General features: G+C 36.2%; 1 protein-coding gene across 1 annotated transcript in view; it reads left to right on the forward strand.

The window, feature by feature from the left end:
- The window catches only part of GSK3B (glycogen synthase kinase 3 beta), a 197803-nt gene that overhangs the window by 72474 nt on the left and 98140 nt on the right, over positions 1-27189 (forward strand). Inside the window, exon 3 of the mRNA XM_082654334.1 lies at positions 21571-21654. Coding sequence (XP_082510460.1) covers positions 21571-21654 — 84 coding nt within the window. The remainder of the gene's footprint in view (positions 1-21570; positions 21655-27189) is intronic.

Raw genomic sequence — 27189 nt, forward strand, 5'->3', positions numbered from 1 at the left:
CATGAAAACTATGTCTAAGATACTGAACCTTTTTTTTTTTTAAAAGAATTTCTGGTGTAACAAGTTTCATTTCAGTAGTGTTTTACTTACAATTTGAATACTTTTTTCCTTCTGGACCCATCATACTGTGGCAAATAACTAAAATTAAGCAACTTCAGTTGGCCAGTTTGAAAGTGCTTGTGATAGAAAATGCTATTGTGGTGTTAGGGGTAGAGTCCAGCTAGGTACCTAATGTAGGAGACCTTTGATATTAGAGCAGGGAGAAGATTAATCAATCCCAAAGGCTACAGATGGTTGTTGGGGCTGGCTTTTCCAATTTGAAAATCAGTAAGCTACATTTTAATTAATTAGTAATCTTAGCTTCATTAACTATTAATGTCAGTTCTCCTTTGAACCAAGTCATAGGTTTCAGGTGTCCTGCTTAGTTTCATTTGTTCTGTAGTTAGGATGTAGGGGTGAAGTGAAGTGTCACTGTTGTTCTGTTGTGAATAGAGAATTTGAGCCCTACTTTAATATATACCATTTTGGAGAGTGAGGAGAGAGAATGTCTGGGCTCAGTCCTTAGGGATATGATTATTTTCTGTATGATATTCTGGAGACAACAAAGGAGAAATAAGACCTTGGTCCACTATTAGTTTTGTAAGCTTAAGTATATCCATTAACTTTATGAGCTTCAATTTCATCATGTGTACAATGGGAATGCTGTTATTACAGCAATGCCCCAGTCCAGTGTTTGGTGCATAAAAGAACTCAATAAGGAGCTTCACTGGTGGCGCAGTGGTTGAGAGTCTGCCTGCCGATGCAGGGGACACGGGTTCGTGCCCCGGTCCGGGAAGATCCCACATGCCGCAGAGCGGCTGGGCCCGTGAGCCATGGCCGCTGAGCCTGCGCGTCCGGAGCCTGTGCTCCGCAACGGGAGAGGCCCGCGTACCGCAAAAAAAAAAAGAACTCAATAAGTATTGTGCTCCCTTTTTACTCCAACATTGTGTGAATCAAATGAAATAATGTATTATGAGAACATTTACTGAATTTTAAAACTCCTTATAATTAAGTTCTATTGGTTTTAATTTTAGGCTTCTGAAGTATTACAAACTGCTATTTACTTTGGATTTTTTTCAGTGCAAGGTTGAACCATCAGAGGAGTCCAGTGTCTCCTGGGAAAAGAGCTTCATTAAATATGTCTGCCATGCTGAGTCATTGGCAGGGAACAGCTCATGAGAAGCTTGGCTTGGCCCCAAACAAGAGAATAGCTTTGAGAGTTCAGCAGCTGGGACCATTGGTCAATAATGTTTCCTGCAGTGGGATATCTGAGAGGCACATTTTCATAGTTGACATACCAAACTTCCTAAGGATATAGACTATTTTATGCTACTTTCCCAAGTGCCTATGTAGGATGACTGGTAAAATGTTTTTTCAAATTGAATTTTCAGAGACTGTACAAAGGTTTATTGGTAAGGATCCTATTGATTTTGCTTTAAAATTATATATAGTTTTATTGCCTCCATTATTCCAGAGAGAAAAAATGGAGGCATGATATTGTGGTCCTGAATGTCTTCTTTCTGCCTTTCAGTGGCTTGAATGGCTTGAGAGAAAGAGAAATCAAACTTAATAGAAGGCGGCCAGAGTAATTAGGCAAGAAAAAGAAGTAAAAGGCATCCAAATTGGAAAGGAAGAAATAAAACTGTCACTGGTTGCAGATGACATAATATTACATATGGAAAATCCTAAAGACTCCATTAAAAAAAAAAACTGTTAGAATAAACCAATTCAGTAAAGTTGCAGGATACAGATCAGTGCACACAAATCTCTTGCATTTCTGTATACTAATAACAAACTATCAGAAAGAGAAATAAAGAAAACAATCTCATTAACAGTTGCACTGAAAAGAATAAAATACCTAGGAATATATTTGACCAAGGAAATGAAAGACCTGTATATTGAAAACTCTAAGACATTAATGAAAGAAATTGTTGAAGACACAAATAAATGGAAAGATATTATGTGCTTGTGGATTGAATCAATATTGTTAAAATGTCCATACTACCCAAAACAATCTACGGATTCACTGCAATCCCTATCAAAATTCCAATGTCATTTTTCAAAGAAATAGAACAAATAATCCTAAAATTTGTATAGAACCACAAAAACCTCAAATAGTCAAAGCATTCTTGAGAAAGAAGAACAAAGCTGGAGATATAATGCTTCATGATTTCAAACTATATTACACAGCTACAGCAATTAAAGCAATATAGTATTAGCATAAAACCAGACACATAGATCAGTGGGACAGAATAGAGAATCCAGGAATAAACCCACACATGGTCAATTAATTTACAGTGAAGGAGACAAGAATATACAGTGAGGAAAGGACAGCCTTTTCAATAAATGGTGTTGGGAAAACTGAAGAGCCACATGCAAAAGAATGAAACTTGACAACTGTCTTATACCATACACAAAAATTAACTCAAAATGGATTAAAGACCTGAGTTTAAGACCTGAAACCATAAAACTAGAAGAAAACATAAATGGTAAACTACTTGATGTAGGTCTTGGTGATGATTTTTTGAATCTGACACTAAAACCAGAGGCAACAAAAGCAAAAGTAAACAAGTGGGACTACATCAAACTAAAAAGCTTCTGCACAGCAAAGGAAACCATCAACAAAATGAAAAGGCAGCCCACTGAATGGGATAAAATATTCGCAAATCATATGTCTGATAACAGGCTAATATAAAAAAGAAAAACCCCAACAATCCAATTAAAAAATGGGCACAGGACCTGAATAGACATTTTCCTGAAGAAGACATACAGATGGCTGACAAGTACATGAAAAGATGCTCAACATCACTAATCATCAGGGAAAGGCAAATTAAAACCACAATGAGATATCACCTCACACCTGTTAGAATGGCTATTATGAAAAAGACAAGAAATAACAAGTGTTGGCAAGGATGCGGAGAAAGGGAACATTTGTGTGCTGTTTGTGGGAATGTAGATTGGTACAGGCACTATGGAAAACAGTATGGAGGTTCCTCAAAATATTAAGAATAGAACTACCATAGGATCCAGCAATTCTACTTTTGGATATTTATCTGAAGAAAATGAAAATAACTTGAAAAGATCTATGTACCCCATGTTCATTGCAGCATTATTTACAATAGTTAGGATATGGAGACAACCTAAGTGCCCATCAGTGGATGAATGGATAAAGAAATTTGTGTGTGTGTGTGTGTGTGTGTGTGTGTGTGTGTGTGTGTGTTGTGTGTATGATGGAACATTATTCAGCCGTAAAGAGAAGGAAATCCTGACATTGTGATAACATGAATAGACCTTAAGAGCATTATGCTAAGTGAAATAAGTCAGACAGAATAACACAAATGCCATATGCTCTCTCTTATGTATGAAATCTTAAAAAATGAACAGCAGCAACAACAAAAAACAAGCTTGTAGATATAGAGAACAGATTGGTGGTTGCCAGAGGCAGGAGGTGGGAGAAATAGGTGAAGGGGGTCAAATGGTAAAAAGAAAAAAGAAAATAAAACTTAAATATGAGGCATAGTACACTTCTGAGTTTTCTCACTTTTTTTCTTTTAATTTTATTATCCTTTAGTGTTTATACCTTTTCAAATTCCTATATTTCTGTGGTAAGTTCCAAAGAAGTGTTTAGCATCCGGAGTTAGATCTGCTCTTTTGACTAGTTTCACTGAAGGCTTTGCAATTTTTGTGGATGGTCAGCTCCTTGATTCTTTTTTTATTAACAGTTTTATTGAGATATAATTCCTATACCATAAATTTCACCCTTTTAAAGTAAACACTCTTTCACCCTTTTAAAGTATATACATTGGTTTCAGTATAGTCACAGAGCTGTGCAACTGTCACTACTAATTCTAGAATATTTTCATCACCTCAAGAAGGAACTCTTTTAATAGTTCCCTATTCAATTCTTATTAATAGTCCCTCCCCATCCTCCTCTTCCCCTAGGCCCTGGCAATCACTAATCTCTTTCTATCTCTATGGATTTGCCCATTCTGGACATTTCATATAAATGGAATCATAATATATGACCTTTTTGTTTCTGTCTTCTTTCACTTGGAATAATGTATTCAAGGTTCATCCACATTGTACTGTCTCATTACTTAAGTACTTTTTGTGGATGAATAATATTCCATTTTATGGATATGCTACATTTTGTTTATCCATTTGTCAGTAGATGAACATCTGAGTTGTCTTCATTTTTTGGCTATAATGAATGATGCTCCTCTGAACATTTGCATACAAGTTTTTGTGGGGACTTTTTTTTTTTTAACAGTTCTCTTGGGTATATACTTGGAAGTATGGTGGGTCATATGGTGACTCTGTGCTTAACATTATGAGCAAGTGCGAACTTGTTTTCCAAAGCCACTGTACCATTCTACAATCCACAAGCACTGGATAAACATTGCAGTTTCTCCACATCATTGCCAATACTTGTTATTATCTGGTTTTTGATGGTATCTGTCTTAGAGTAAACTGATACATCTTGTCTTGATTTAAATTTCCTGGTGGCTAATGGGCACCTCTTCATCTTTTATTGGCCATTAGTATGTGTTCTTTGGAGAAATGTCTGTTGAATTTCTTTTTTTTTAATTAATTAACTAATTAATTATTATTTTTGGCTGCGTTGGGTATTCGTTGCTGCGTGTGGGCTTTCTCTAGTTGCGGCATTCGGGGGCTACTCTTCATTGTGGTGCGTGGGCTTCTCATTGTGGTGGCGTCTCTTGTTACGGAGCACGGGCTCTAGGTGCGCGGGCTTCAGTAGCTGTGGCTCTTGGGCTCTAGAGAGCAGGCTCAGTAGTTGTGGTGCACGGGCTTAGTTGCTTCCAGGCATGTGGGATCTTCCCGGACCAGGGCTCGAAACTGTGTCCCCTGCATTGGCAGGCAGATTCTTAACCACTGTGACACCAGGGAAGTCCCTGTCTGTTGAATTTCTTTACCCACTAGAATTTTTTTTTAATTTGAAATTTTCTCTTTTTAACAGATAACTATTTTTTGAGCAGTTTTAGTTTTACAGAAAAATGAATGGAAAGTACAGTGTTCCTGTATACACTCTTCTCCTCATTTCTCCCATTTTCAACCTTTTGCATTAATGTAGATTTGTTACAATCGTAGCAATATTGATGTATTAGTAGTAATTAAAGTCCACAGTTTGCATTATGGTTCAGTATTTGTGTTGTATAGTCTGTGGACTTTGGCAAATGTATAATGACATGTTTCCATCATTACAGTGTCATGCAGAATAGTTTCACTGCCCTAAAAATTTCCTGAGCTCCACCTATTCATCCCTCCCTTCCTCACCTCAGCCCTGACAACGATTGATTTTTTTAAAAACTGTTTCTGTAGTTTTGCCTCTTGTAGAATGTCATATACTTGGAATCAAACAGTACATACATAGCCTTTTCAGATTGACTTTTTTCACTTAGCAGTATGCATTTAATGTGCCTGCATAGCTTTTCTTGGCGTGATAGCTCATTTCTTTTTCTCTCTTAAAAAATACAATTATATGCATATACTACATTTTGGTTTTTTTATTTGCTTATTGAAGGACATCTTGGTTGCTTCCAGGTTTGGCAGTTATGAATAAAGTTGCTGTTAACATTCATGTGCAGGTTTTTGTGTGGATATAAGTTTTCAGGTCATTTGGGTAAATACCAAGTAGCACAGTTGCTAGATTGTATGGTAAGAGTATGGTTCAGTTTTTCAAGAAACTGCCCAATTATCTTCCAAAGTGACTGTGCAGAATAATTTTGTATTCCCACCAGCATTGATGAGAGTTCCTGTTGCTCTGCATCCTTACCAGCCTTTGGTGTTATCAGTGTTTTGGGTTTTAGCCATTCTAATAGGAGTGCAGTAGTATCTCACTGTTGTTTAAATTTGCAGTTCCCGATGAAATACGATGTTGAGCATCTTTTCTTTCTATATCTTCTTTGGTGAGGTGTCTTTTCAAGTCTTTTGCCCATTACTAATGGTTGAGTGTTTTCTCCTATTGAGTTTTAAGGGTTCTTTGTATATTTTAGTTAACAATTCTTTATCAGATAAGTGTTTTACAGTGCTTTTCTCCCAGTCTGTGACTTGTCTTTTCATTAGTGTCTTAGACCAGAAATTTTTAATTTTAGTGAAAAGTCCAATTTACAACTTTTTTCTTTCATGGATTGTGCTTTTGGAGTTGCATCTAAAAAGTCACTGCCAAATGCAAGGACACCTAAATTTTCTCCCATATTATCTTGTAGTGTTCTATAGTTTTGCCTTTTACATTTAGGTATGTGATCCATTTTGAGTTAATTTTTGTGAAAGTTGTAAGATCGGTGTCGAGATTCATTTCTTTGCTGTTCAGTTGTTACAGCACTATTTGTTGAAAAGACTATCCTTTCTCCCTTTAAATGCCTTTGTTCCTTTGTCAAAGTTAAGTTAATTATATCTGTGGCTATTTCTGCACTCTCTGTTCTGTTCCAGTGATCTATTTGTTTGTTCTTTCTCTAATATCATATCCATTTTTACTCTAGCTTTATAATAAGTCTTGAAGTCAGTTAGTGTCAGTCTTTTGACTCTTCTTCAGTATTGTGTTGACTGTTCCATATCCACAAAATAATTTGCTGGGATTTGATTGGGATTGCATTAAATCTATAGATCATGTTAGGAAGAACTGACATCTTGACTATTCAGTCCTCCTCTCCATGTACAAGAAATATGTTTCCATTTATTTAGATCCTTGATTTCTTTCCTCAGAGCTTTATAGTTTTCCTCATATAAATCTTTTATATAGTTTGTTTGCTTTGTACCTAATATTCCTTTTTTTTCTTTTTTTGTGTACTAATGTAAATTGTATTGTTTTTAAATTTCAAATGTAAATTGTTCATTGCTGGTATATAAAAAAGCACTTGACTTTTGTACCTTAATCTTGTATCCAGCAATCTTGGTATAGTCCCTTATTAATTCCAGGGTGTTTTTTGTTTTTGATGCCTTGGGATTTTTTTACATGGACAATCATGTCATCTGTGAACAAAGATAGTTTTACTTCTTTCCAAGTTTGTATACCCTTTATTTTCTTGGGGAGTGGGTGTCTTATTGCATATGCAACGTTGAATAGGAGTGGTGAGAGTCTCAAGTTTTTCTTGGCTTGTTTCTGATCTTAGCAGGAAAACATAGTTTCTCCTCATTAAGTATAAAGTTAGCTGTAGAATTTTTTGTAGATGTTCTTTTTTTAAAAATTTTTTATTTATTTATTTATTTGGTTGCGCCTGGTCTTAGTTGTGGCAGGCAGGCTCCTTAGTTGTGGCATGCGATCTCTTAGTTGCGGCATGCATGTGGGATCTAGTTCCCTGACCAGGGATTGAACCCAGGCCCCCTGCATTGGGAGTACAGAGTCTTAACCACTGCACTACCAGGGAAGTCCCTGTAGATGTTCTTCATCAAGTTGAAGATGTTCCCCTCTATTCCTAGTTTGCTAAGAGTTGTTTTTTTCTTTTTTTCATCGTGGACGGATGTTGGATTTTGTCAAATACGTTTTCTACATCTATACATATGATCAGATAATTCTTCTTTAGCCAGTTGATGGACTGGATTATATTAATTAATTTTAAATGTTGAACCAGCTTATCATACCTGGACTAAATCCCACTTGGTCTTGGTGTATACTTCTTTTTATACATTGTTGGAATCAGTTTGCTAATATTTTGTTGATGATTTTTGCATTTATGTTCATGTGAGATATTGGTCTGTAGCTTTTGTTTCTTGTAATGTCTTCTGTTTTTGGTATTAGGGTAATACTGGTCTCAAAGAATGAGTTGGGATATATTCCCTTTGTTTTTGTCTTCTGGAAGGGACTGTAGAGAATTGATATAATTTCTTCCTTAAGTGATTGGTGGAATTCACCAGTGAACTCATCTGGGTGTGGTGCTTTCTATTTTGGAAGGTGATTAATTGTATGTCAGATTGTTTAATAGATACAGACCTTTTCAGAGTATCTAGTTCTCCTTGTGTGTGTTCTAGTAGATTGTGTTTTTCAAGAAATTGGCCCATTTTATCTGTGTTATCAAATTTGTGAGTACAGTTTGTCGTGATATTCCTTTAATCTGTTAATGTCCATGAGATCTGTGATGATGACATCTTTTTGCTTTTGATATTAGTAATTTATGTCTTCTCTCTTCTTAGCTAACCTGGCTAGATTTTTATCAGTTTTATTGATCTTTTCAAAGAACTATCTTTTGATTTTGCTAATTTTTCTCTGTTGATTTCCTGTTTTCAGTTTCATCTCTAATTTATATTTCTTTTCTTCTGCTTACTTTGGATTTAATTTGTTCTTTTTCTACTTTTATAAGTTGCAAACTTAGATATTGCTTTTGGATTTTCTTCTTATTTAATATATGCAATCATTGCTATAAATTTCCCTGTAAGCACTGCCTTCATTGCATCCACAAATATTGATTTAGCTCAAAATATTTTCTATTTTCTCTTGAGACTTCTTTGGCCCAGTTGGTACTTAGAAGTATGTTGTTTATGCTCCAAGTTTTTTTGTTTTTTTTTTCTGACTCTTTTTCGGTTACTGATTTCTAGTTTAATTCCATTGTGGTCTGAGAGCATACCTTGTATGATGTCTCTTCTTTTTAATTTGCTAGGGTATGTTTTATGGCCCAGAATTAGGTCTGTCTTGACTAATGTTCTATATGAGCTTGAGAAAAATACATATTCAACTGTTGGATAAAATTTTCTGTAAATATGTTAATTAGATCCAGTTGATTAATAGTGTCGTTCAGTTTAACTATGTCCTTCGTTGATTTTCTGCTTGCTGGATCTATCAGTAACTGATAACTGATGAAAAGTTGTTGAAATCTCTAAATATAATAGTGGATTTGTCTGTTCCTCCTTGTGATTCCATTAGTTTTGTTTTGTTTTGTTTTGTTTTTTTGAGGTATGCGGGCCTCTCACTGTTGTGGCCTCTCCCTTTGCGGAGCACAGGCTCTGGACGCACAGACCCAGCAGCCATGTCTCACGGGCCCAGCCGCTCCGCGGCATGCGGGATCCTCCCGGACCGGGGCACGAATCCGTGTCCCATGCATCAGCAGGCGGACTCTCAACCACTGCACCGCCAGGGAAGCCCGATTCCATTAGTTTCTGCCTCAAATATTTTGACTCTGTTGTTAGGTGCATACACCTTAAGAATTATTATGTCTCTTTGGAGAATTGATCCCTTTTTCATTATGTAATGTCTGTAATGTCCCTTTTTATCCCTGATAATTATTCTTGCTGTGTAGTCCTCTTTGTCTGAAATTAATGTAACTACTTCAGTTTTCTTTAGCTCAGTCTTTGTATGGTATATTGTTCTCCATTCCTTTATTTTATAAAAAAAAATGTAACATTAAACTGATTTACGTAGCTATTTTTTCTGTTTTGAGGTTTTTCTTTGTTGAACGTTTTCCCCCCAGTTTTATTAAGTATAATTTACAAAACTGCATATATTTAAAGTATTCAATGTAATAATCTGTTATATGTATAAATTGTGAAATGATTGCCCTAAGAAGTAATTAACATATTCATCACCTCACATAATTACCTTTTTTGTATGTGCATGGTGAGAACACTTGAGATCTACTCTCTTAGCAAATTTCAAGAATACAATACAGTACTATTAACTATAGGTACCATGCTGTACATTAGATCCCCAGAACTATGTCATCTCATGACTGAAGGCATGTACCCTTTAACCAGCATCTTTCTGTTTCACCCACACCCCAACCCATTGTAACCATAATTCTACTCTATTTTTCTGTGAGTTTGACCTTTTTTTTAATTAAAAAAAGGATTTCACATACAAGTTAGCTTATGCTTTAATTTCCTTTAACACTCAGAAGTTTAAAAGTTTGATGTAGTCCCATTTGTCTCTTTTTGCTGTAGTCACTTGAGCTTTTTGATGTCATCAAAAGAAAGAAATTCTGTCACTTGTCAGAACATGGATGAACTTCAAAAACATTATGCTAAGTGAAGTAAGCTAGTCACCAAAGGTCAAATATGTTGCCAATGCTCGTGTCCTGAAGTGTTTCCCCTATATTTTCTTCCAGGATTTTTGTGGTCTTCTGTTTAGGACTTTGATCCATTTTGAGTTAATTTTTGTGTATGGTGTAAGGTAAGGGTCCCTCTTCTTTTTTTTTTTGCCTGTGAATATCCTGTTTTCCCAGCACCATTTGCTTAAGAGATTATCCTTTCCCGATTGTGTAGTCTTGGCACCCTTGTTGAAAATACACATAAGGGTTTATTTCTAGTTTCTCTATTCTGTTCCATTAGTCTATATATCTGTGTTTATGCTAGTTCCATACTGTCTTGATTCCTGTTGCTTTGTAGCTTGTTTTCAAATCAGGAAGTGTGAAACCTCCAACTTTGTCCTTCTGTTTTCAAGATTGTTTTGGCTCTTTGGGGTATTTGAGATTCTGTATAGAATTTTAGGATTTTGTTTTTCTATTACTGCAAAAGATGCCATTGGGATTTTGATAGGAATTGGATTGAATCTATAGATGACTTTTGGGTGGTACAGACATTTTAATGTTATTAAGTCTTCCAGTCCATTAGCGTGAGGTCTTTCCACTTATTTCTATCTTTGATTTCTTTTGGCAGTGTTTCATAGTTCTCAGTGTACAAGTTTTTTACCTCCTTGGTTAGGTTTTTTCCTAAGTATTTTGTCCTTTTTGGCGCTATATATAGTAAATGAAATTGCTTTTTTTTTTTTTTTTTTGTGGTACGCGGGCCTCTCGCTGTTGTGGCCTCTCCCGTTGCGGAGCACAGGCTCCGGACGCGCAGGCTCAGCGGCCATGGCTTACAGGCCCAGCCGCTCCGCAGCATGTGGGATCTTCCTGGACCGGGGCACAAACCCCTGTCCCCTGCATCAGCAGGCATATTCTCAACCACTGCACCACCAGGGAAGCCTGATTGCTTTCTTTTTTGATTGGTCATTGTTAGTTTATAGAAATACAATCAATTTTTGTATTCATTTTGTTTTAGTATCCTAAAACTTTGCTGAAATCGTTTATTATTTCTAACAGGGCTTTGTGGGGTTTTTTTGTTTTTAATTCTTCAGGTTTTTCTACATGTAAGATCATCTCATCTGTAAACAGAAATAATTTTACTTATTTTTCCAATTTGAATGTCTTTTATTATTTTTCTTTTGTAAATGTTCTGGCTAGGGTTTCAAACACTGTTTTAATAGTAGTGGCAAGAGAGGGCATCCTTGCCTTGTTCCTGATTTTAGAGGGGAAGCTTTAAGTTTTTTGACATTGAGTATGATGTTAACTGTGGGCTTTTCACATACAACTTATTATGTTGAGGCAGTTTTCTTCTATTTCTAGTTTGTTGAGCATTCTTACCATGAAAGAATGTTGAATTTTGTTAAATGCTTTTTCTGTATCAGTTGAGATGGTCATTTGATTTTTGTCCTTCATGTTGCTAATGTGATGTATTACATTGATTGATTTCCATATGTAGAACTACCCTTGCATTCCAGGTATAAAACTTGGTATTTCTCCAGAGATATACCCAGGAGTAGGATTACAGGATCATATGGTAGCTCTATTTTTAGTTTTTTAAGGAACCTCCATACTGTTCTCCATAGTGGCTGTACCAATTTACATTACACTTCTGGGCATATATCTGCAGAAAAACATGGTCCAAAAGGATACATGCACCCCAGTGTTCATTGCAGCACTGTTTACAATAGCCAAGACATGGAAGCAACCTAAATGTCCATCAACAGAGGAGTGGCTAAAGAAGATGTGGTGCATATATACAGCAGAATATTACTAAGCCATTAAAAAGAATGAAATAATGCCATTTGTAGCAACATGGTGGACCTAGAGATTATCATACTGAGTGATGATATCATCACTGAATGCATTGTTGCTGCTATTATTTTGAACAAATGGTTGTATGTTAGATCAATTAAGAATAAGAAAAATAAAATATATTTTACTTTTATTATTCATTTTTTAATGCTCTTTTTTTAACATCTTTATTGGAGTATAATTGCTTTACAATGGTGTGTTAGTTTCTGCTTTATAACAAAGTGAATCAGTTATACATATACATATGTTCCCATATCTCTTCCCTCTTGCGTCTCCCTCCCTCCCACCCTCCCTATCCCACCCCTCTAGGTGGTCACAAACCACCGAGCTGATCTCCCTGTGCTATGGAGCTGCATCCCACTAGCTATCTACCTTACATTTGGTAGTGTATATATGTCCATGCCTCTCTCTCGCTTTGTCACAGCTCACCCTTCCCCCTCCCCATATCCTCAAGTCCGTTCTCTAGTATGTCTGTGGCTTTATTCTTGTCTTACCCCTAGGTTCTTCATGACATTTTTTTTTCTTAAGTTCCATATATATGTGTTAGCATACGGTATTTGTCTTTCTCTTTCTGACTTAACTTCACTCTGTATGACATCTCCATATCTTCTTGTACTACTTTGTACGTTTGTGTGTATTTTTTAATTCTCCCCAATTTTATTATATGTGTAGGTTTGTGTATTTACTACTACAGTCAAGATATGGAACAGTTCCACCATCACAAGGACCCTCTTACTGCCCTTTTATAACCATACTCATTTGTCTCCCCACCATCTTTCCACTCCTAACCTCCAGTTTAACCCCTTGCAACAATCAGTAATCTGTTCCCCATTTCTGTAATATCGTTATTTGAAGAATGCTATATAAATGAAGTCGTATACAGTGTGTTACCTTTTGAGATTGGCTTTATTTGCTCAGCATAATTCTCTGGAGATTCATCAAAGTTGTTGCATGTATCAATAATTGGTTCTCTTTTCTTATTACTAACTAGCATTCCATAGTATGTATATACCACAATTTGTTTATCCATTCGCGCATTGAAAGACATCTGGTAGCTATTCTGAATTCAGCTATGAACATTCAACTGTAGGTTTTTTGTATAAACATAAATATCCATTTCTATTAAATTGCTTCACAGTGCAGTTGCTGGGATCTTGGAAATATTTTGAAGGTGGAGCCAACAGTATTTCTTGACAGATTGAAGGTGAGGTCAGAGAGAAGGAGGAATCAAGATTTCAAATTTTTGGCCTGCACGGCTGGAATAGTGGAATTGTCGATAATTGAGATAGGGAGGCTATGAGTTGAACAGGTTTAAGGAAGATCAGGAATTTTACTCATGATACGTCAAGTTGAGATGTATATTAGAAGAATTGTCAAGTAGGCAGTTGGCTAGAAGATTCTGGGGTATTACATAGGAAAGATCTGGTCTGGCAATATAAAATTGGGAGTCATCAGCCTTTAAAGCCCTGAGACTGGAAGAGATAATTGAGATAGCTAAAAAGAGGTGAGAGACCAAGCCCTGGCTACTTCGTTGTCTAGAAAATAAGGAGATTAGATGAACTAGCAAGTGAAACTATTAATTTGGCTAGGCTTTGAGAACCCTGTGGGTGATATAGAAAGACACAAAATTCATATTTTGCCCTAAAGGCACTTATAGTAAGCTAGTTGGGCAAGGGGTGTGTGTGTGTGTATGTGTATCTCCAGTGATATATATGATTTTTATAAGCTGCTTTTTGAAAAGCAGTGTTTTATATAACAGCACTGAACTATAGTTGTAAAATAAAACAAAGCTAATAGAGTATATAATAAATTCCAAAATAATTCTTAGGTGCTACAGGAATTTAGATATTGGAAAAGATTAGTGTGAGTGGGGGCAGCTGGAGATGGCCTTGAAGAGGTGGGAATTAAATAGGAACTTAAAGGATGGGTAGAATATATGTAGGAGGGAGGGAGGATAGAGACATTCCAGTGATGCTAAGTGTGATCAGTGGCTTAGAACTGGGAGTGAAGTAATATACTCAAGAAGAGTGAGAAGTGGGATCTAGTTATGATCTCATTGGCCTTGAGCGGAGGGTAAGATTGAGTTGATAAAGAGGGACGAGATTATGAAGTGATTTAGACTTTATCTGGTAGGAAATGGGAATATTTCTTATCTCTCTTAAAATTTACTTTGCTAATAACATTTCCACTCCAGATCTCTTTTGTTGCTGTTTTCATGGCATATGTTTTTCCATCATTTTATGCTCAAGTTATTATGTCTTTGAATCTGAATCTAAAGCGTGCCTATTGTAGAAAGAATATAGTTGGAGCTTGCTTTCTTCTCCAGTCTGACAATCTTTGCCTTTGACTGTATACTCAATCACATTTTACATAGTTTTTCACATGACTAGTTTTACCCCTGCATGTTGCTCTTTGTTTTCTATATCTCTCGTGTTGTTTTTGTTCCTCCGTTCTCATTTATTGCCTCCCTTTGTGTTGAACAACTTTTTTAGTGTACCATTTTAGGTCCAGTGTTGATTTTTTTTTTTTTTTGCGGTACGCAGGCCTCTCACTGTTGTGGCCTCTCCGGTTGTGGAGCACAGGCTCCAGACGCGCAGGCTCAGCGGCCATGGCTCACGGGCCCAGCCGCTCCGCGGCATGTGGGATCTTCCCGGACCGGGGCACGAACCCGTGTCCCCTGCATCGGCAGGCAGACTCTCAACCACTGCGCCACCAGGGAAGCCCCTGGTGTTGATTTTCAATATTAAAAAAATTATGTTCTTAGTGTCTGCTTTAGGAATTACAGTGTGCATTTCAGTTTATCACAGTCTGCTTCAGTTTAGTTACTGACTTAATTCCAGTAAAATATAGCACCTTTTTTCCAAAATACCTTTTCTCCCCTCTCCTTCCTGCTATTATTGTCGTATGTATTATATCTATTTCTGTTATAAGCCTACTAACACACTGTTATCATAATTGCTTTATAGAGTTTATGTCTGATGAAATTAAGAAAAGAAAAAATGTGTAGTTTTTTCTATTTTCCCATTTATATTTACCATTTGTAGTTGTCTTATTTCTCCTTGTGTATTTGAATTACCTTCTGGTGTCGTTTCCTTTCAGCGTGAGAGACTTGCTTTAGTATTTTTTAAAGACAGGCCTTCTGCCATAGAATATTCACCATTTAAAAAAAAAATCTGAGGATGTTTTTATTTTTCCTTTCCTGTTTGAAGAATAATTTTTTTGTATATAGCATTCTTGGTTGACAGGGTTTATTTGGTTTTTTTCTTTCAGCATTTTGATTTTTTTTTAAATTGCTTTCTAGCCTCCATTAGTTCGATGATTAGTCAGCTGTTAATTATATTGTTTTCCCCGTGTATATGATGAATCATTTTTCTGTTACTGCTTTCATTATTCTTCTTTTGTGGCTTCAGTTCAAAAGTGCTGTGCCTCCGTGTGAATCTTTTTGTGTTTATTCTGTTGGGGGTTCATTAAGCTTTATGGTTCAGTAGATTAGTGTTTTTCATCAAATTTGGGAAGTTTTCAGCAATTACTTCTTCAAATATATTTTTTCTCCTTTTTCTTTTTCCTCTTTTCTGATGTTGCCTTTATCCATATTTTGGTAGGTCTTTTTTCTGATTGCCTTTATACATATTTCTAGTTGTTTGGTAGGTGTGACATTATCCTACAGCAGGTCTCTGAGGCCCTGTTCATTTTTCTGCTGTCTTATTTTTCTCTTTGGTTTTTCAGTTGAATAATTTCTAATTCTCTGTTTTCAAGTTCACAGATTTTTTTTTGTAATGTCACCTCAAATCTTATCTTGAGCCCATAGTGAATCTTTTACTTCTTTTGTTACACTTTTCATCTCTAGTATTTCCAGGTTTTAAATGTTCATATTTCTTTATTGAAGTTTTCTACTTGTATAGTTGTCATAATATTTTTCTTTAATTTTTAAAATATAATTTCCCTTAATTCTTTGAACATATTAATTTATTTAGTATATATTAAAATTTTTTTCAGCTTTATTGAGATACAATTGATGTATAATATTGTGTAAGTTTAAGGTACAACATTTTGATTTCATGCAGTTATATATAGCAAAATGATTACCATCATAGCATCTGCTAACATGTCACGGCTTGTAATTACTATTTCTTTTTTGTAGTGAGAACATTTAAGGTCTACTCTCTCAGCAACTTTCAGATATACAATAAGTATTATTAATTATAGTCATACTGTATATGAAATTCTCAAAACTTGTTTATGTTATAATTTGAAGTTTATATTCTTTGACCAGCTCCTCCTTTCTCCCAACCTCCAGCCTCTGGCAGCCACCTTTCTAGTCTGTTTGTATGAGTTGGGCTTTTTTAGATTCCACATGTGTTATCGTACAGTGTTTGTCTTTCTCTGTCTGACTTATTTCACTTAGCATAATGCTCGCTCTCTCTCTCTCTCTCTCTCTCACACACACACACACACACACACACACACACACACACACACATTTTCTTTATCCATTCAGCTGTTGATGGACACTTAGATTGCTTCTATGTCTTGGGCTGTTGTAAATAATACTGCAGTGAACATGTCAGTACAGGTATCTCTTTGAGATAGTCATTTCATTTTCTTTGGATATATACCCAGAAGTGGAATTGCTGGATCCTTTGATAGTTCTTTTTTTTTTTTTTTTCTGCTTTTAACTCTTTATTCATTACAATGATATACTGAAATAATAGAGGTCAAAATGGTAACATTTCCATAAAAAGCTCCTCAAATAGTTCTATTTTTAATATTTTGAGGAACCTCCATACTATTTTCCATAGTGGCTGCACCAGTGTACATTTCCACCAGTAGTACATCCACCAGTGTACTATTATTTTCCATAGTGGCTGCACCAGTGTACATTTCCAAGGTACATTTCCAAGGTTCCCTTTCTCTGCATCCTCACAAACACTGGTTATTTCTTGCCTTTTTGATAATATCCATTCTAACAGGTGTGGTTTTGATTTGCATTGCCTGATGATTAGTGATGTTGAGCATCTTTTCATGTACTTGTTGGCCATCTGTATGTCTTCTTTGGAAAAATGCCTATTCAGGTCCTTTGCCGATTTTTAAATCAGATTATTTGAGGTTTGTTTTGTTTTGTTCTTTATTTTGCTGTTGAGTTGTATGAGTTTTATATATTTTGGATATTAACCCCTCATCTAATATATGATTTGCAAATATTTTATCCCATTCCATAGGTTGTCTTTTCATTTTGTTGGTAGTTTGCCGTGCAGAGGTTTTTAATTTGAGGTAGTCCCACTTGTTTATTTTTGTTTTTGTTGCCTTTGCTTTTGGTGTCAAATCTAAAAAATCATTGCCAAGGCCAGTGTCAAGAAGCTTAACATTCTTTGAACATAATACCTGCTTTGTATTCTTGTCTGCTAAATCCAACAGCTGTGTCTACCCAGAGTCAGTTTCTGTTGGCTCCTTTTCTTTTTTACCTGAGTGTAGGTCAACTTTTCCTGTTGTTTGCAGGTCTCACAATTTTCTTGGACAGTTGGAAATGTTGGATAATATATTGTAGCAACTCTGGATTCTGTTAATTTTTTTTTTATTCGCCCTGAAACTTGTTTTGGGGGTTTTCTTTCTTTTTCTTTTTTTTGTAACTTACCTGCAGCTAATCTATAGAATCTTTCTCCTCCCCAGTTTGAAGCCCCTGAATTCTGTGTTAAATTTTTATTCTAATTTTAATTTTTTCTCCTCATTTCTTAGGAATTACTCTTTGCATGGCTTAGTGGTCAGCCAGTTATTGGTTAGAGATTACGTTCAAACATTTTGAGTTTATAAAGCTTCCATCATTTTTTGGATGCTTCTGTACACGGGTTCTGTACATTAAAAATTCAGGCAGTTTTTAAGTCAGCCTCAGCTTTTACTTTCTCCAAAGGCCTTCTTGGATCTCCCATGCATATGTGCACAGCCTCTAAATCAGCCCAAGGGTATGTGCAGAGCTTATTTAGCCTCTCCATTTTCAGGATCTCCCTGTTATATTTCTTAGTGTTCTGCCAGTCTGTCATTTTCCCCACCTGGTGTTGAATCCTCAGGGTAGCGGAGCTGTGGGCTGAGCTGGGAGGTGATTGTGGGGGAAGGTAGTATTCCCTAGCAAGAAGGTAACCAGCCCCCACTGTCATAACTCCAGTATCTAGCAGTGTTTCTTGAATAAATGCTTTTTGATTTGTTGTTGCTTTTGGTTGATTTCCTGAGCCCTGAAATGATTGTTTTCTACAATGCAGTTCTTTTTACAGGTGTTTTGGGGGAGTGAATTTGCTGATTTCTTCATTCCGCTAGAGCTGAAAATCTCATTTCTCTTTGAACTTTCTGACTTCTTAGTTCTTTCCCTTGTCTCCCAACCCCAATTTAATTCACTGTAGTCAGACTTTTGTCACCACTGAAATCACTCTTGTAAGAGTCACTAACATCCTGCATTTGCCATATCCAGTTGTCTTCTATTTTCATCTTAATCAGCCTTTCAGCAGCTTTTGATATAAATGGTCAGGGCCTTTTTCTGAAAACTTATTTTACTTGGCTTCTAAGGTAATCTTCTCTCTTGCTTTTCATCCTGCTTCACTGATTACTTCACTTAATTTACTCCTTTTTATACCTGTGGACGGACAGACAGATGAACGGATGGATGGATAGGTAGGTAGGTAGGTAGATAGATAAATAGATATAGATATATAGATATATGAATATATATATGTATTTTTCTAAACTTCTTCCCTAGGTGATATTATTAGGTCCCCTTGCTTTGAGTCCCCTTTATGCGATGACTTCCAGACATATATTTCCAGCCCCACCTTCTACCTTGAGCCTCAGTGTTTTCACTTGGATGTCTAATAAGGATTTCAAACAGAACTCTTGATCCACTTTCTCCCCCAAATTTATTTTTAGTTTTTGGAATGATCATTTAAAAATGTAAGTCTGATTATGTCATTTTCTTGGCCTCATTGGCTTTCCTTTACATTTAGTGTGAAATTCAGTTTCTCACCATTATTAATGAGAGTTTATATGACATACCACCTGCCTCTCTCTGTACTTGTCTCCCGCCTCTTCCTTTACTCAACATGTTGCAATCACATTATTCTTCTAGCTATTTTTGAATATACCAAGCCCACCTCTAGGCATTTATATTTGGAGTTCCCTGTAACTGTAGTGCTCTTCCCCCATATCCTCACATGGTTCTCATTTTTATATCATTCAGATTTGTGTTCAGATCTTACCTTCTTTGTGAGGTCTACTCCGACTTCCGTATCTAAAATAATAACCCTTTCTCTCTATCATGATCTATCCTCTTACTTTACATGAAAATATATTGTTTATTCCTCCCTGTCCTCCATAGACTGAAAGTTTCATGAGGATAAGAACTTTGTTAGTCTTGTTCACTGCCATACCCTTAATACTGTAAATGATGCCTGTCACAGAATAGGCGCACTGTATTTGTAGAATAACAATTTTTTTCTGTAGAATTAGTATGTCATTAGTGTACTAATAAAGAATGACTCAGTAAAAATGGTTAGGCTTGGGATAGTTGTGTATTAAATTCATCTCAGACATGAACTTTGTCTAATATTGGCTTGATTAATAATTTAAAATATTGCTCTATGAAATTTATATTTTGGATCTTTTAGGGAAATTTTTTTTTTGGCTGTGTTTGGTGTTTCATTGCTGTGCACTGGCTTTCGCTAGTTGTGGTGAGTGGGAGCTACTCTTCATTGTGTTGGGTGGGCTTCTCATTGCAGTGGCTTCTCTTGTTGTGGGGCACGGGCTCTAGGCGTGTGGGCTTCAGTAGTTGCGGCACGTAGGGTTAGTAGTTGTGGCTCACGGGCTCCAGAGCGCAGGCTCAGTAGTTGTGGTGGACGGGCTTAGTTGCTCTGCAGCATGTGGGATCTTCTTGGACCAGGGCTCAAACCCGTGTCCCCTGCATTGGCAGGCGAATTCTTAATCACTGTGCCACCAGGGAAGTCCCTAGATGAATATTTGGTCCTTGTACTTGCTTCACTTATGCATTCTTTTTGATAAAAGATCATATGCATAACCTTAACACAACTTCTGTCATCTGGGAATTTAATAGTTCTCTGTTACCTTGGTTAATGAGTCCGGAAAAATAGATAGCTTATTTTAACATGGGTGTCTATGTTAAAAACAATCTTAATATCTGAGAAGACTGAGTCTTAGCTTACTAGCAGTTCTCCCACAAAACTAGCTACCTAGATGTGAATTGGCAAAGTATAGCCATACTTCAGAAATAGCTTCAATTTGGAAGAAATGGAAAGTTTTGAAATTTGTAAAATTTTCTGTGTCCTTCTCTGTAACAGTCAAAACTCAGAGTCTGATACAAGTTATTATTTTTGTTAAAGCAAGTATACTGTACTCTCTTAAGTTTCTGTTTATTGCTTCAGCTATAAACATTTTATAACAAGTAATGGAGTGAAAGATGGATATTTTATAAAAGGATTTTAAATATCACTGTGTACATAAGCCCAGCTCTCATAGTCAGTTTAAAGGGACAGAAGGAGAGTCATCTTGAGTTTCCTATTTCCTTTTAGAGGACATGCTAGAACCATCATAGAGTCTATTGGAGGTTTCTAGAGGAGGAGGAACATTTGCTTATTTCTGCTACCATCTTCCAAGAACTGGAGCCCACTCTGCTCTAGGACGGTTCTGCTTATTAGGCTCTTTGTCCGCAGTACACCCCCCACCCCTCTATATTTTGGCCTTGTTTTCTAACCATAACATCATTTACCTTCCAAATTCCCAGGTATGTACTTTATGTTTCTAGCTCTTCTAAATCACCATTTTAATTGAAATTGTATGTTTTCTGTCCGCTTAACAGACATTTTGGTATTCTTTCTCTGTGTTATATAATTTGGATTTTATTAACTGGATTTCTGACAGCTAAGTATAATGGTTGGAATTGTTGTTAATATACATGTACTCTTCAAATTTATTACTGCAAAATTCATGGTGTTAGGAAGTTGTCATATTATTTAATGTTTTATTTTCTTGCAGCATAATTTTGAAACTCCCCAAAGGGAATATTATTTGTGGAATCTATAAATTTACCAGGACTGTACAATTTCCAGCATGTCATATTTTAACTCTGGCAACTGAGCCCTTCTAGTGGGGCTAACTCTCAGATTTTTCACTGTATCTTGGAAAATAATAGGGCTTGTGAGAGTTTTCTTGGCACCCAAATTTATTTGTTTGGTGAGAAGTTTGATTTTTATTATAGTTGCAAAAATTATAGTAATAATAGCTTCTTTCAGATAACTCTTACATACTGTAGACCAGTGCTTCTCAAGCTATTTGTAGTGAGGTACTTACTGGTTTTAAAAATTTCCAATTCATTGAAGACTGATATTTTTTATAAACTACAATAAAAATGAATTATGAGAAAAGTGAATTTTAAGAAAATACAAACTATAGGCCCCACTTTTAATTATAAGATTCATAGATATCAAATTATTCTTTCACATTGCAATAAAAGAGTCTGAACACTTATTCTCAATTTCTATATTTATCTTATTGCAGAACAGTAATAAATAGTTCACAGACTGGTCTATAGATGATACTTTTTAGTAACATATCTATAGCCTGCTCTTTGTAGTGCTTAATGTTATTTCAGAAGCATCTTAGTCAATATGAATAGCAGTTATCGTTTAAAAAATATTTTCATGTGTTTCCTTTTCAGAACCGAGAGCTCCAAATCATGAGAAAGCTAGATCACTGTAACATAGTCCGATTGCGTTATTTCTTCTACTCAAGTGGTGAAAAGGTAAGTCTTGTAGAACGTTGATACTGAATATTGTGATAAACTTGTTATTCTTCTAGAAATAGTCCATATCCCCCCTTCCCCTTGAAACAGCTTTGCTCATTGAATGGAAGTATTCCAAAACACAGGCCCTAGTGATTCTGACCTCAAGATATGATTATTGAATATCATTAGTTATATTAGGAAAATGTTAATGAAATGATAGAGGGGATTAATTTTTAAGAATTTTCTTCTTTTTAAAACACTTGTCTTCGGTTCTAAAGCAAATATGTATATATTTTAAAACCTTTTGTGTTCCTTATGTGCTTCTGGAGCCCCATGATAGTTCACCTGTTTATTGGAGGGAGGAAAATGATGTCATATTGTTAAGTGGAAGTGTTGGAGGGGAAAGGGAAGCAGGAGGACTTTGGTAGGACCAGAATGAGACTTAAACATTGGGAAGCATGTTTAACCTATCCTTGGCTAGGGAAAAATTTGGAAAAGATATAATATTACAGAACTTCTTAATAAGTGATCACTATTTATGATCACATTTAATTCTGTGAAAGCAAAGCATAATTAAAGAAGATTTCATGCTTTGGATCCCCCTTGCCCCCTACCCCGACCCCCTTGGTCTTTCTCTTTAGAAGATGCAATGGCTAATGTCACTGTACTCACTGGAGTTGGAAGCATAGAAAACCAGTTTCTTCTGTTTTACCATGGTCTTCTTCTTTCTGTCTGTTCACTGTTCCTTCTTCCCAGATTCAGTCTTCCTTCACTGGTTTGGGGTAAGGGGGAGGGCAAGTAATAAGCACTTCATCTTTTTGGCTAAATAAACATTACTTTGGATAAATTCATTTGATATTTTTGGACCTCACATACCATGCTTATACTGTCCCAAAGCCCTTAGATCCATAATACCTCTTGATTTCTAGCCCAGTTCTTTTTACTCACATATTTCCCAGTGTACCATTTAATCATTTTCCATTAACTTTTATTGAGATTATTTCCTTAGAAATTCTTTTTTCATGACAGAGCCTGTAATATGGGAAAATACCTATGTATTAAGCCAGAATTATGATATACATGCCTACAGATATATAGTTGTTGCGCGCGTGCACGCGCATGTGTGTATATGATAGCTAATGTTCTAACAACCATAATTAGCAGATTGGCCCTTTAGTGACTCTCATTTCTTAGGTGTTTTTTTTTTAATTTTTTTTTTTAAGTTTAAATGATGGCCTCTGCTTGTATTAAGGACCATAAACCCTCAAATATTTGAGCTCTTTTGTTCCTAAAGCCCATTATTTGGTTCATGCTCCTTTTTTTTTTTTTTTTTTAACGTAGCAAACTGCCTGTTATGTCTTTGATCTTACCTGTTTTGACATGTTTTTACTTTTTCCTGTCCCTTCCCAAATAAAATTATGGAGCATCTGTTGTGTGCACAGCACTCTTATAATGGAATTTCGCATCCCTATGGGTTTTGTTATTAAATGCTAGACATTATAATACCCCAGGGAGGAACGTAAAGGTCAGAACTATTTGTTCCATGAACCACTGAATTGCATGTGGATTCATTTGCAAAGGCCTCCCTACAAAGCCCCTTAAACATCTTCTCTTGATTACTTAATTTATATAGCTTTCCCTGGATAAACAACAAGGTCATATTGTATAGCTCAGGGAACTATATCCAATATCCTGTAATAAACCATAGTGGAAAAGAAATAAAAATATATATATAGATATATGTGTGTGTGTGTGTATGTATATAGCTTTTCCTGTATGCCAGGCACTGTTTTAGTGCTTTACAAATACTAACTCATTTAATTCTTACGAAGATAAAGAGCAGAAAGGGAAGCACAAACCTTTTGAACAAACCTTTTCAGGACTACCTTTTGTGGTAGCACCTAAAGGCTTACCTGTCTGGTTTTGGTTTGGTGGAAGCCCCCATCACAATCTGCCCTTACCCTTACTTAATCCTGCAGAAGAAGTGACAATGGACTGACTGTTATCTGTGTACTGCAGAGGATGATTTCCTCCCTGCTGCTCTTCAGAGCTGCTTATTTATCTTAAATGGTCTTACAGATAAAGAGCAATTGAGAAGTCATTAAGGGAAGATAACCGGAAGGACAATGCACTTCTCTCTATTATAAAAAAGAAATACATATACTTTCTAGTATTTCATTTATCTCAGAACTTTCTCTTGAGTGTTATAAGTTTTCCAAAGTGAAAAAAAGACCCCTTTTAATTTTGCCTAGCTCCATTAAGAGAACAGAAAGAAAGGAAGAAAAGTTGTGATGTGTTGCTGAAAATAATGATCCTCCGTTGTCAAAAAAGGGAAGGCTTTCTAAAGATATGCAGAAGTATATAGGTTAAGGAACTTCCATAATCTTCCAGCCACCAAAATGATAATTTCTTCTTCCCCTACTCATGATCTTCACTTCCTTGCTTCTGAATTGTTCTGGCAGGACTAACATCACTCAAGAGACCAGGTAGTAAACTAATATTTCTCATATGAGAAAATGGATTCTGCTCTAGGTTTGAGAGCTCAGGTTTGTTAGTTCTAACTGTCCAAGAGTGGGTTACTGAGAGTGAACTCAGAGCTGCTGTTTAGAAAGGGATCTAAATGTCTTGTGAAGAGCATTATATATTGCCTATGTATATATATTAGAAGAGTTTGGGGGAGGAAATAATTAAACTAGTAGTTTGAAATGCCTCTGGGATATGCAAATAGAGAGATGCCCAGTAGACATATACATGTAAGACTTCTAGGTGGTGGTGGTGGGACTCTTAAGTGGAGAGATGACATTGACAAGGTTGGGTAGATAGGGTGTGTAGTCATGTTGTAGAGCTCTTAGGAGTCAGGAAGGAGGGAGAGGTGATGTTGTTTGAGCAAAGAGCTAGCAGTTTATCAGTATTGCTCTCTTGTCCTAGAATATGTTGAGGGTTGAGAGCAGGCTTCATTTGAGAGAGGTGCAAGGAAACCAGTGCCTTTGAGTTGGATCCAGGTTTTGTCTAGGGCAAGGCCGTGAAAAGAACCCTCTTTGAAGAGACTGGGGTTTGAAGCTCTGTGAAGAGTTTCTTTTGGGGTTTCAGATTGCTTAGGGGAAGCTCTGAGCAGGAGATCTCTGGTAAGAACATGAGCCTAAAGGAGGTGTGAGGAGGCCATTAGAATGAGTTGACGGCATTGTGAGGATGAGAAAGAGAAGATTTCAGTGTTTCATCATTATAGGCATGAAATTCTTGTAAGGTTCTGTGGATATGTTTAAATATAAATGGGAATATTTTTTAATCCTCTCATCATCTTCATCATCTCTGATTCTCTTTCTTCTCTATGATTTTCAATCACTCTGTTCTTCTAAGCTTTTTATCTCCTTTTCCTTCAGTCTCTGTCCACATTCTGGGTTTCTGGCCCTTTCACTCTGGGCTCTTTGTCTCTTTCTGTCTCTGGGTTTCTATCCCATTCTCTTGGTCTGTGGCACCCCCTCATATTTCTTTCCTCTTTAACTCTGGTGTCTGTCTATCTGTTTCTCTCTCTGTGGGCTACTTCTTTTCAACCTCTTTCTCTGGGTTTCTGTACCCCTCATTCATTGGGTTTCTACCCATCCTATTCTCTTTGAATATTTGATCCTTTCTACATTTTTGTGTGGATTTCCATCTGTCCTGAGCCTTCCTCATTCACTCTCTTGGTATGTCTTCTCTCTGAGCCTCTACTACTCCTTTTTGGGAATTTTTTAAAAAAGGAAAAATTTTCACTCACTATCCTGGCTTTTGACTTCAGTACTACATATCTTATTCTGTATGTTCATGTTATACATAGTTGTATGAATAACTATTTTTAACCTTGTTAAGTATTCAAAATCTCATAAAAGCTTTCCCTTTTTGCCTTATAATATTTTTAGTTATTGGTTATGTAATATTCCTCTGGGTTTTTGTACTACATAATACTCTTAACTGTTCCCCTATTATTATTTTTAATTTTAGAATTGTAGCTAAGCTATCCAAAAGTCTCATCATAATTTTTGTCCATGAGCATTTTCCAGCTCTGGGTTCAAGTAGGATGGCTGTTAATATTTGACAAATATGTCCACTGGCCACAGTTTGACTGAACGGTTATACCTATTTTGGTGACCTTCTCTTTATTGTGCTCCACCCTACCATTTTAGACTGTTTTTTCTTTAGGAATTATACATAATCAGCTTTCAGCTTATAATTGTGGAAGAGAGTAGCCAATGTAGCTAGAAGAAGGAGGAATTAGTCAGGACAGGGACTAGAAATGTGACCAAATTAGTCCTAGTCATTAGTCTTCTGGTTGGAATTATTAGTATTTGCTGTAATAACTGGAGCATCATGTAGTCAATTAGTATACTCCAGGTTAACCAATAGATTTTATTAACTCTGATTTAGTTCAGAGTAATTAGTACTCTTTCTCCTTGATCAGAGAGAAATGGAATTTTTTAAAGGTTTTGAACAGTCTGGGCTTATAATAGTTTTGTGAATTCCAAGTATCTTAGAGAATAGTGTTTTTTAGTATTAATATTTAGCAATAGGAACCTTTCTCCCCCTAAATGAAATTTATGAAGAATCCCTGTTCTACAGGTAGAATAGATAAAAAGCAAAGTTGTTCTGGTTGAAACTGGGATATGGGACCAGCTGACTTTACCTTCCCTTGAGTTGCGGCTCACCTTTGTAGAACCTTGGGTCTCTGTAGGAGTATGGAAATCATATTTTGTTTTTACAGGAGCCTTCAATTTTATTTAAATCAATTAAGTTTTCTGTAAGAAATATTTCTCTAAGTAGCCTTACATATAAAAATGTTTTACCTGTGGTTCATCATAGATTGATTACTTGAGTGATAAAGGCTATCTTCCTTAAATAAAACTCTCCCTCTATTTGTATGAGAGACAGTTTAAATAGCAAGGTTTGCAAATTGATCTTATTCCTCATACCAACTTTTCTATTGAGAGTAACTGTGTGGAGGGCTGTGTTCAGAAAGTGAAGACTGTACCACTGCTTCTGGGATCAGGGAGAAGAATGCTGTGCTTGATTATGCCTGTTTGTCACTAGCCCTGGAGAGGAAAGGTTGGGGTGAATCCATTCTGAAAAGTAAAGAGCTCTGGCTTTGTGTCCAGAAATATTTGGGTTTGCATCCTATTTGTGCCACTTGATAGCAGTATGACAGGGCAAGATATTTACCTTTGTAAACCCTTTTCAACCCTTGTCATCTGTACAGTAGGGATTTTGTAAGGAAAAAATGTAATAATGTTTACTAAGTGCTTATCATAGCATGTGGCATATAATTAACACATTAACTTACTATTTTACAGATTATTGTTTAATAATAGCAAATATATGTTGCACTTGCTATGCATCCAGACACTTAAACCTCACTGCAACCCAGTGAAGAAAGGGTATACTGTTATTATCCCCATTTTATAGAAGAAGAAACGGAGGCAGTCACAGTTAAGTTACCTAAGAGTCCTACAACTACAGAGTGTCAAAGTTAGGAGTCAACTCCAGAGTCTGTGTCTCCAGAGTCTGTGTAATATTGCTATACCA

This window comes from Grampus griseus (genome assembly GCF_964374135.1).
Source record: "Grampus griseus genome assembly, chromosome: 5".
Classification (NCBI taxonomy): domain Eukaryota; kingdom Metazoa; phylum Chordata; class Mammalia; order Artiodactyla; family Delphinidae; genus Grampus; species Grampus griseus.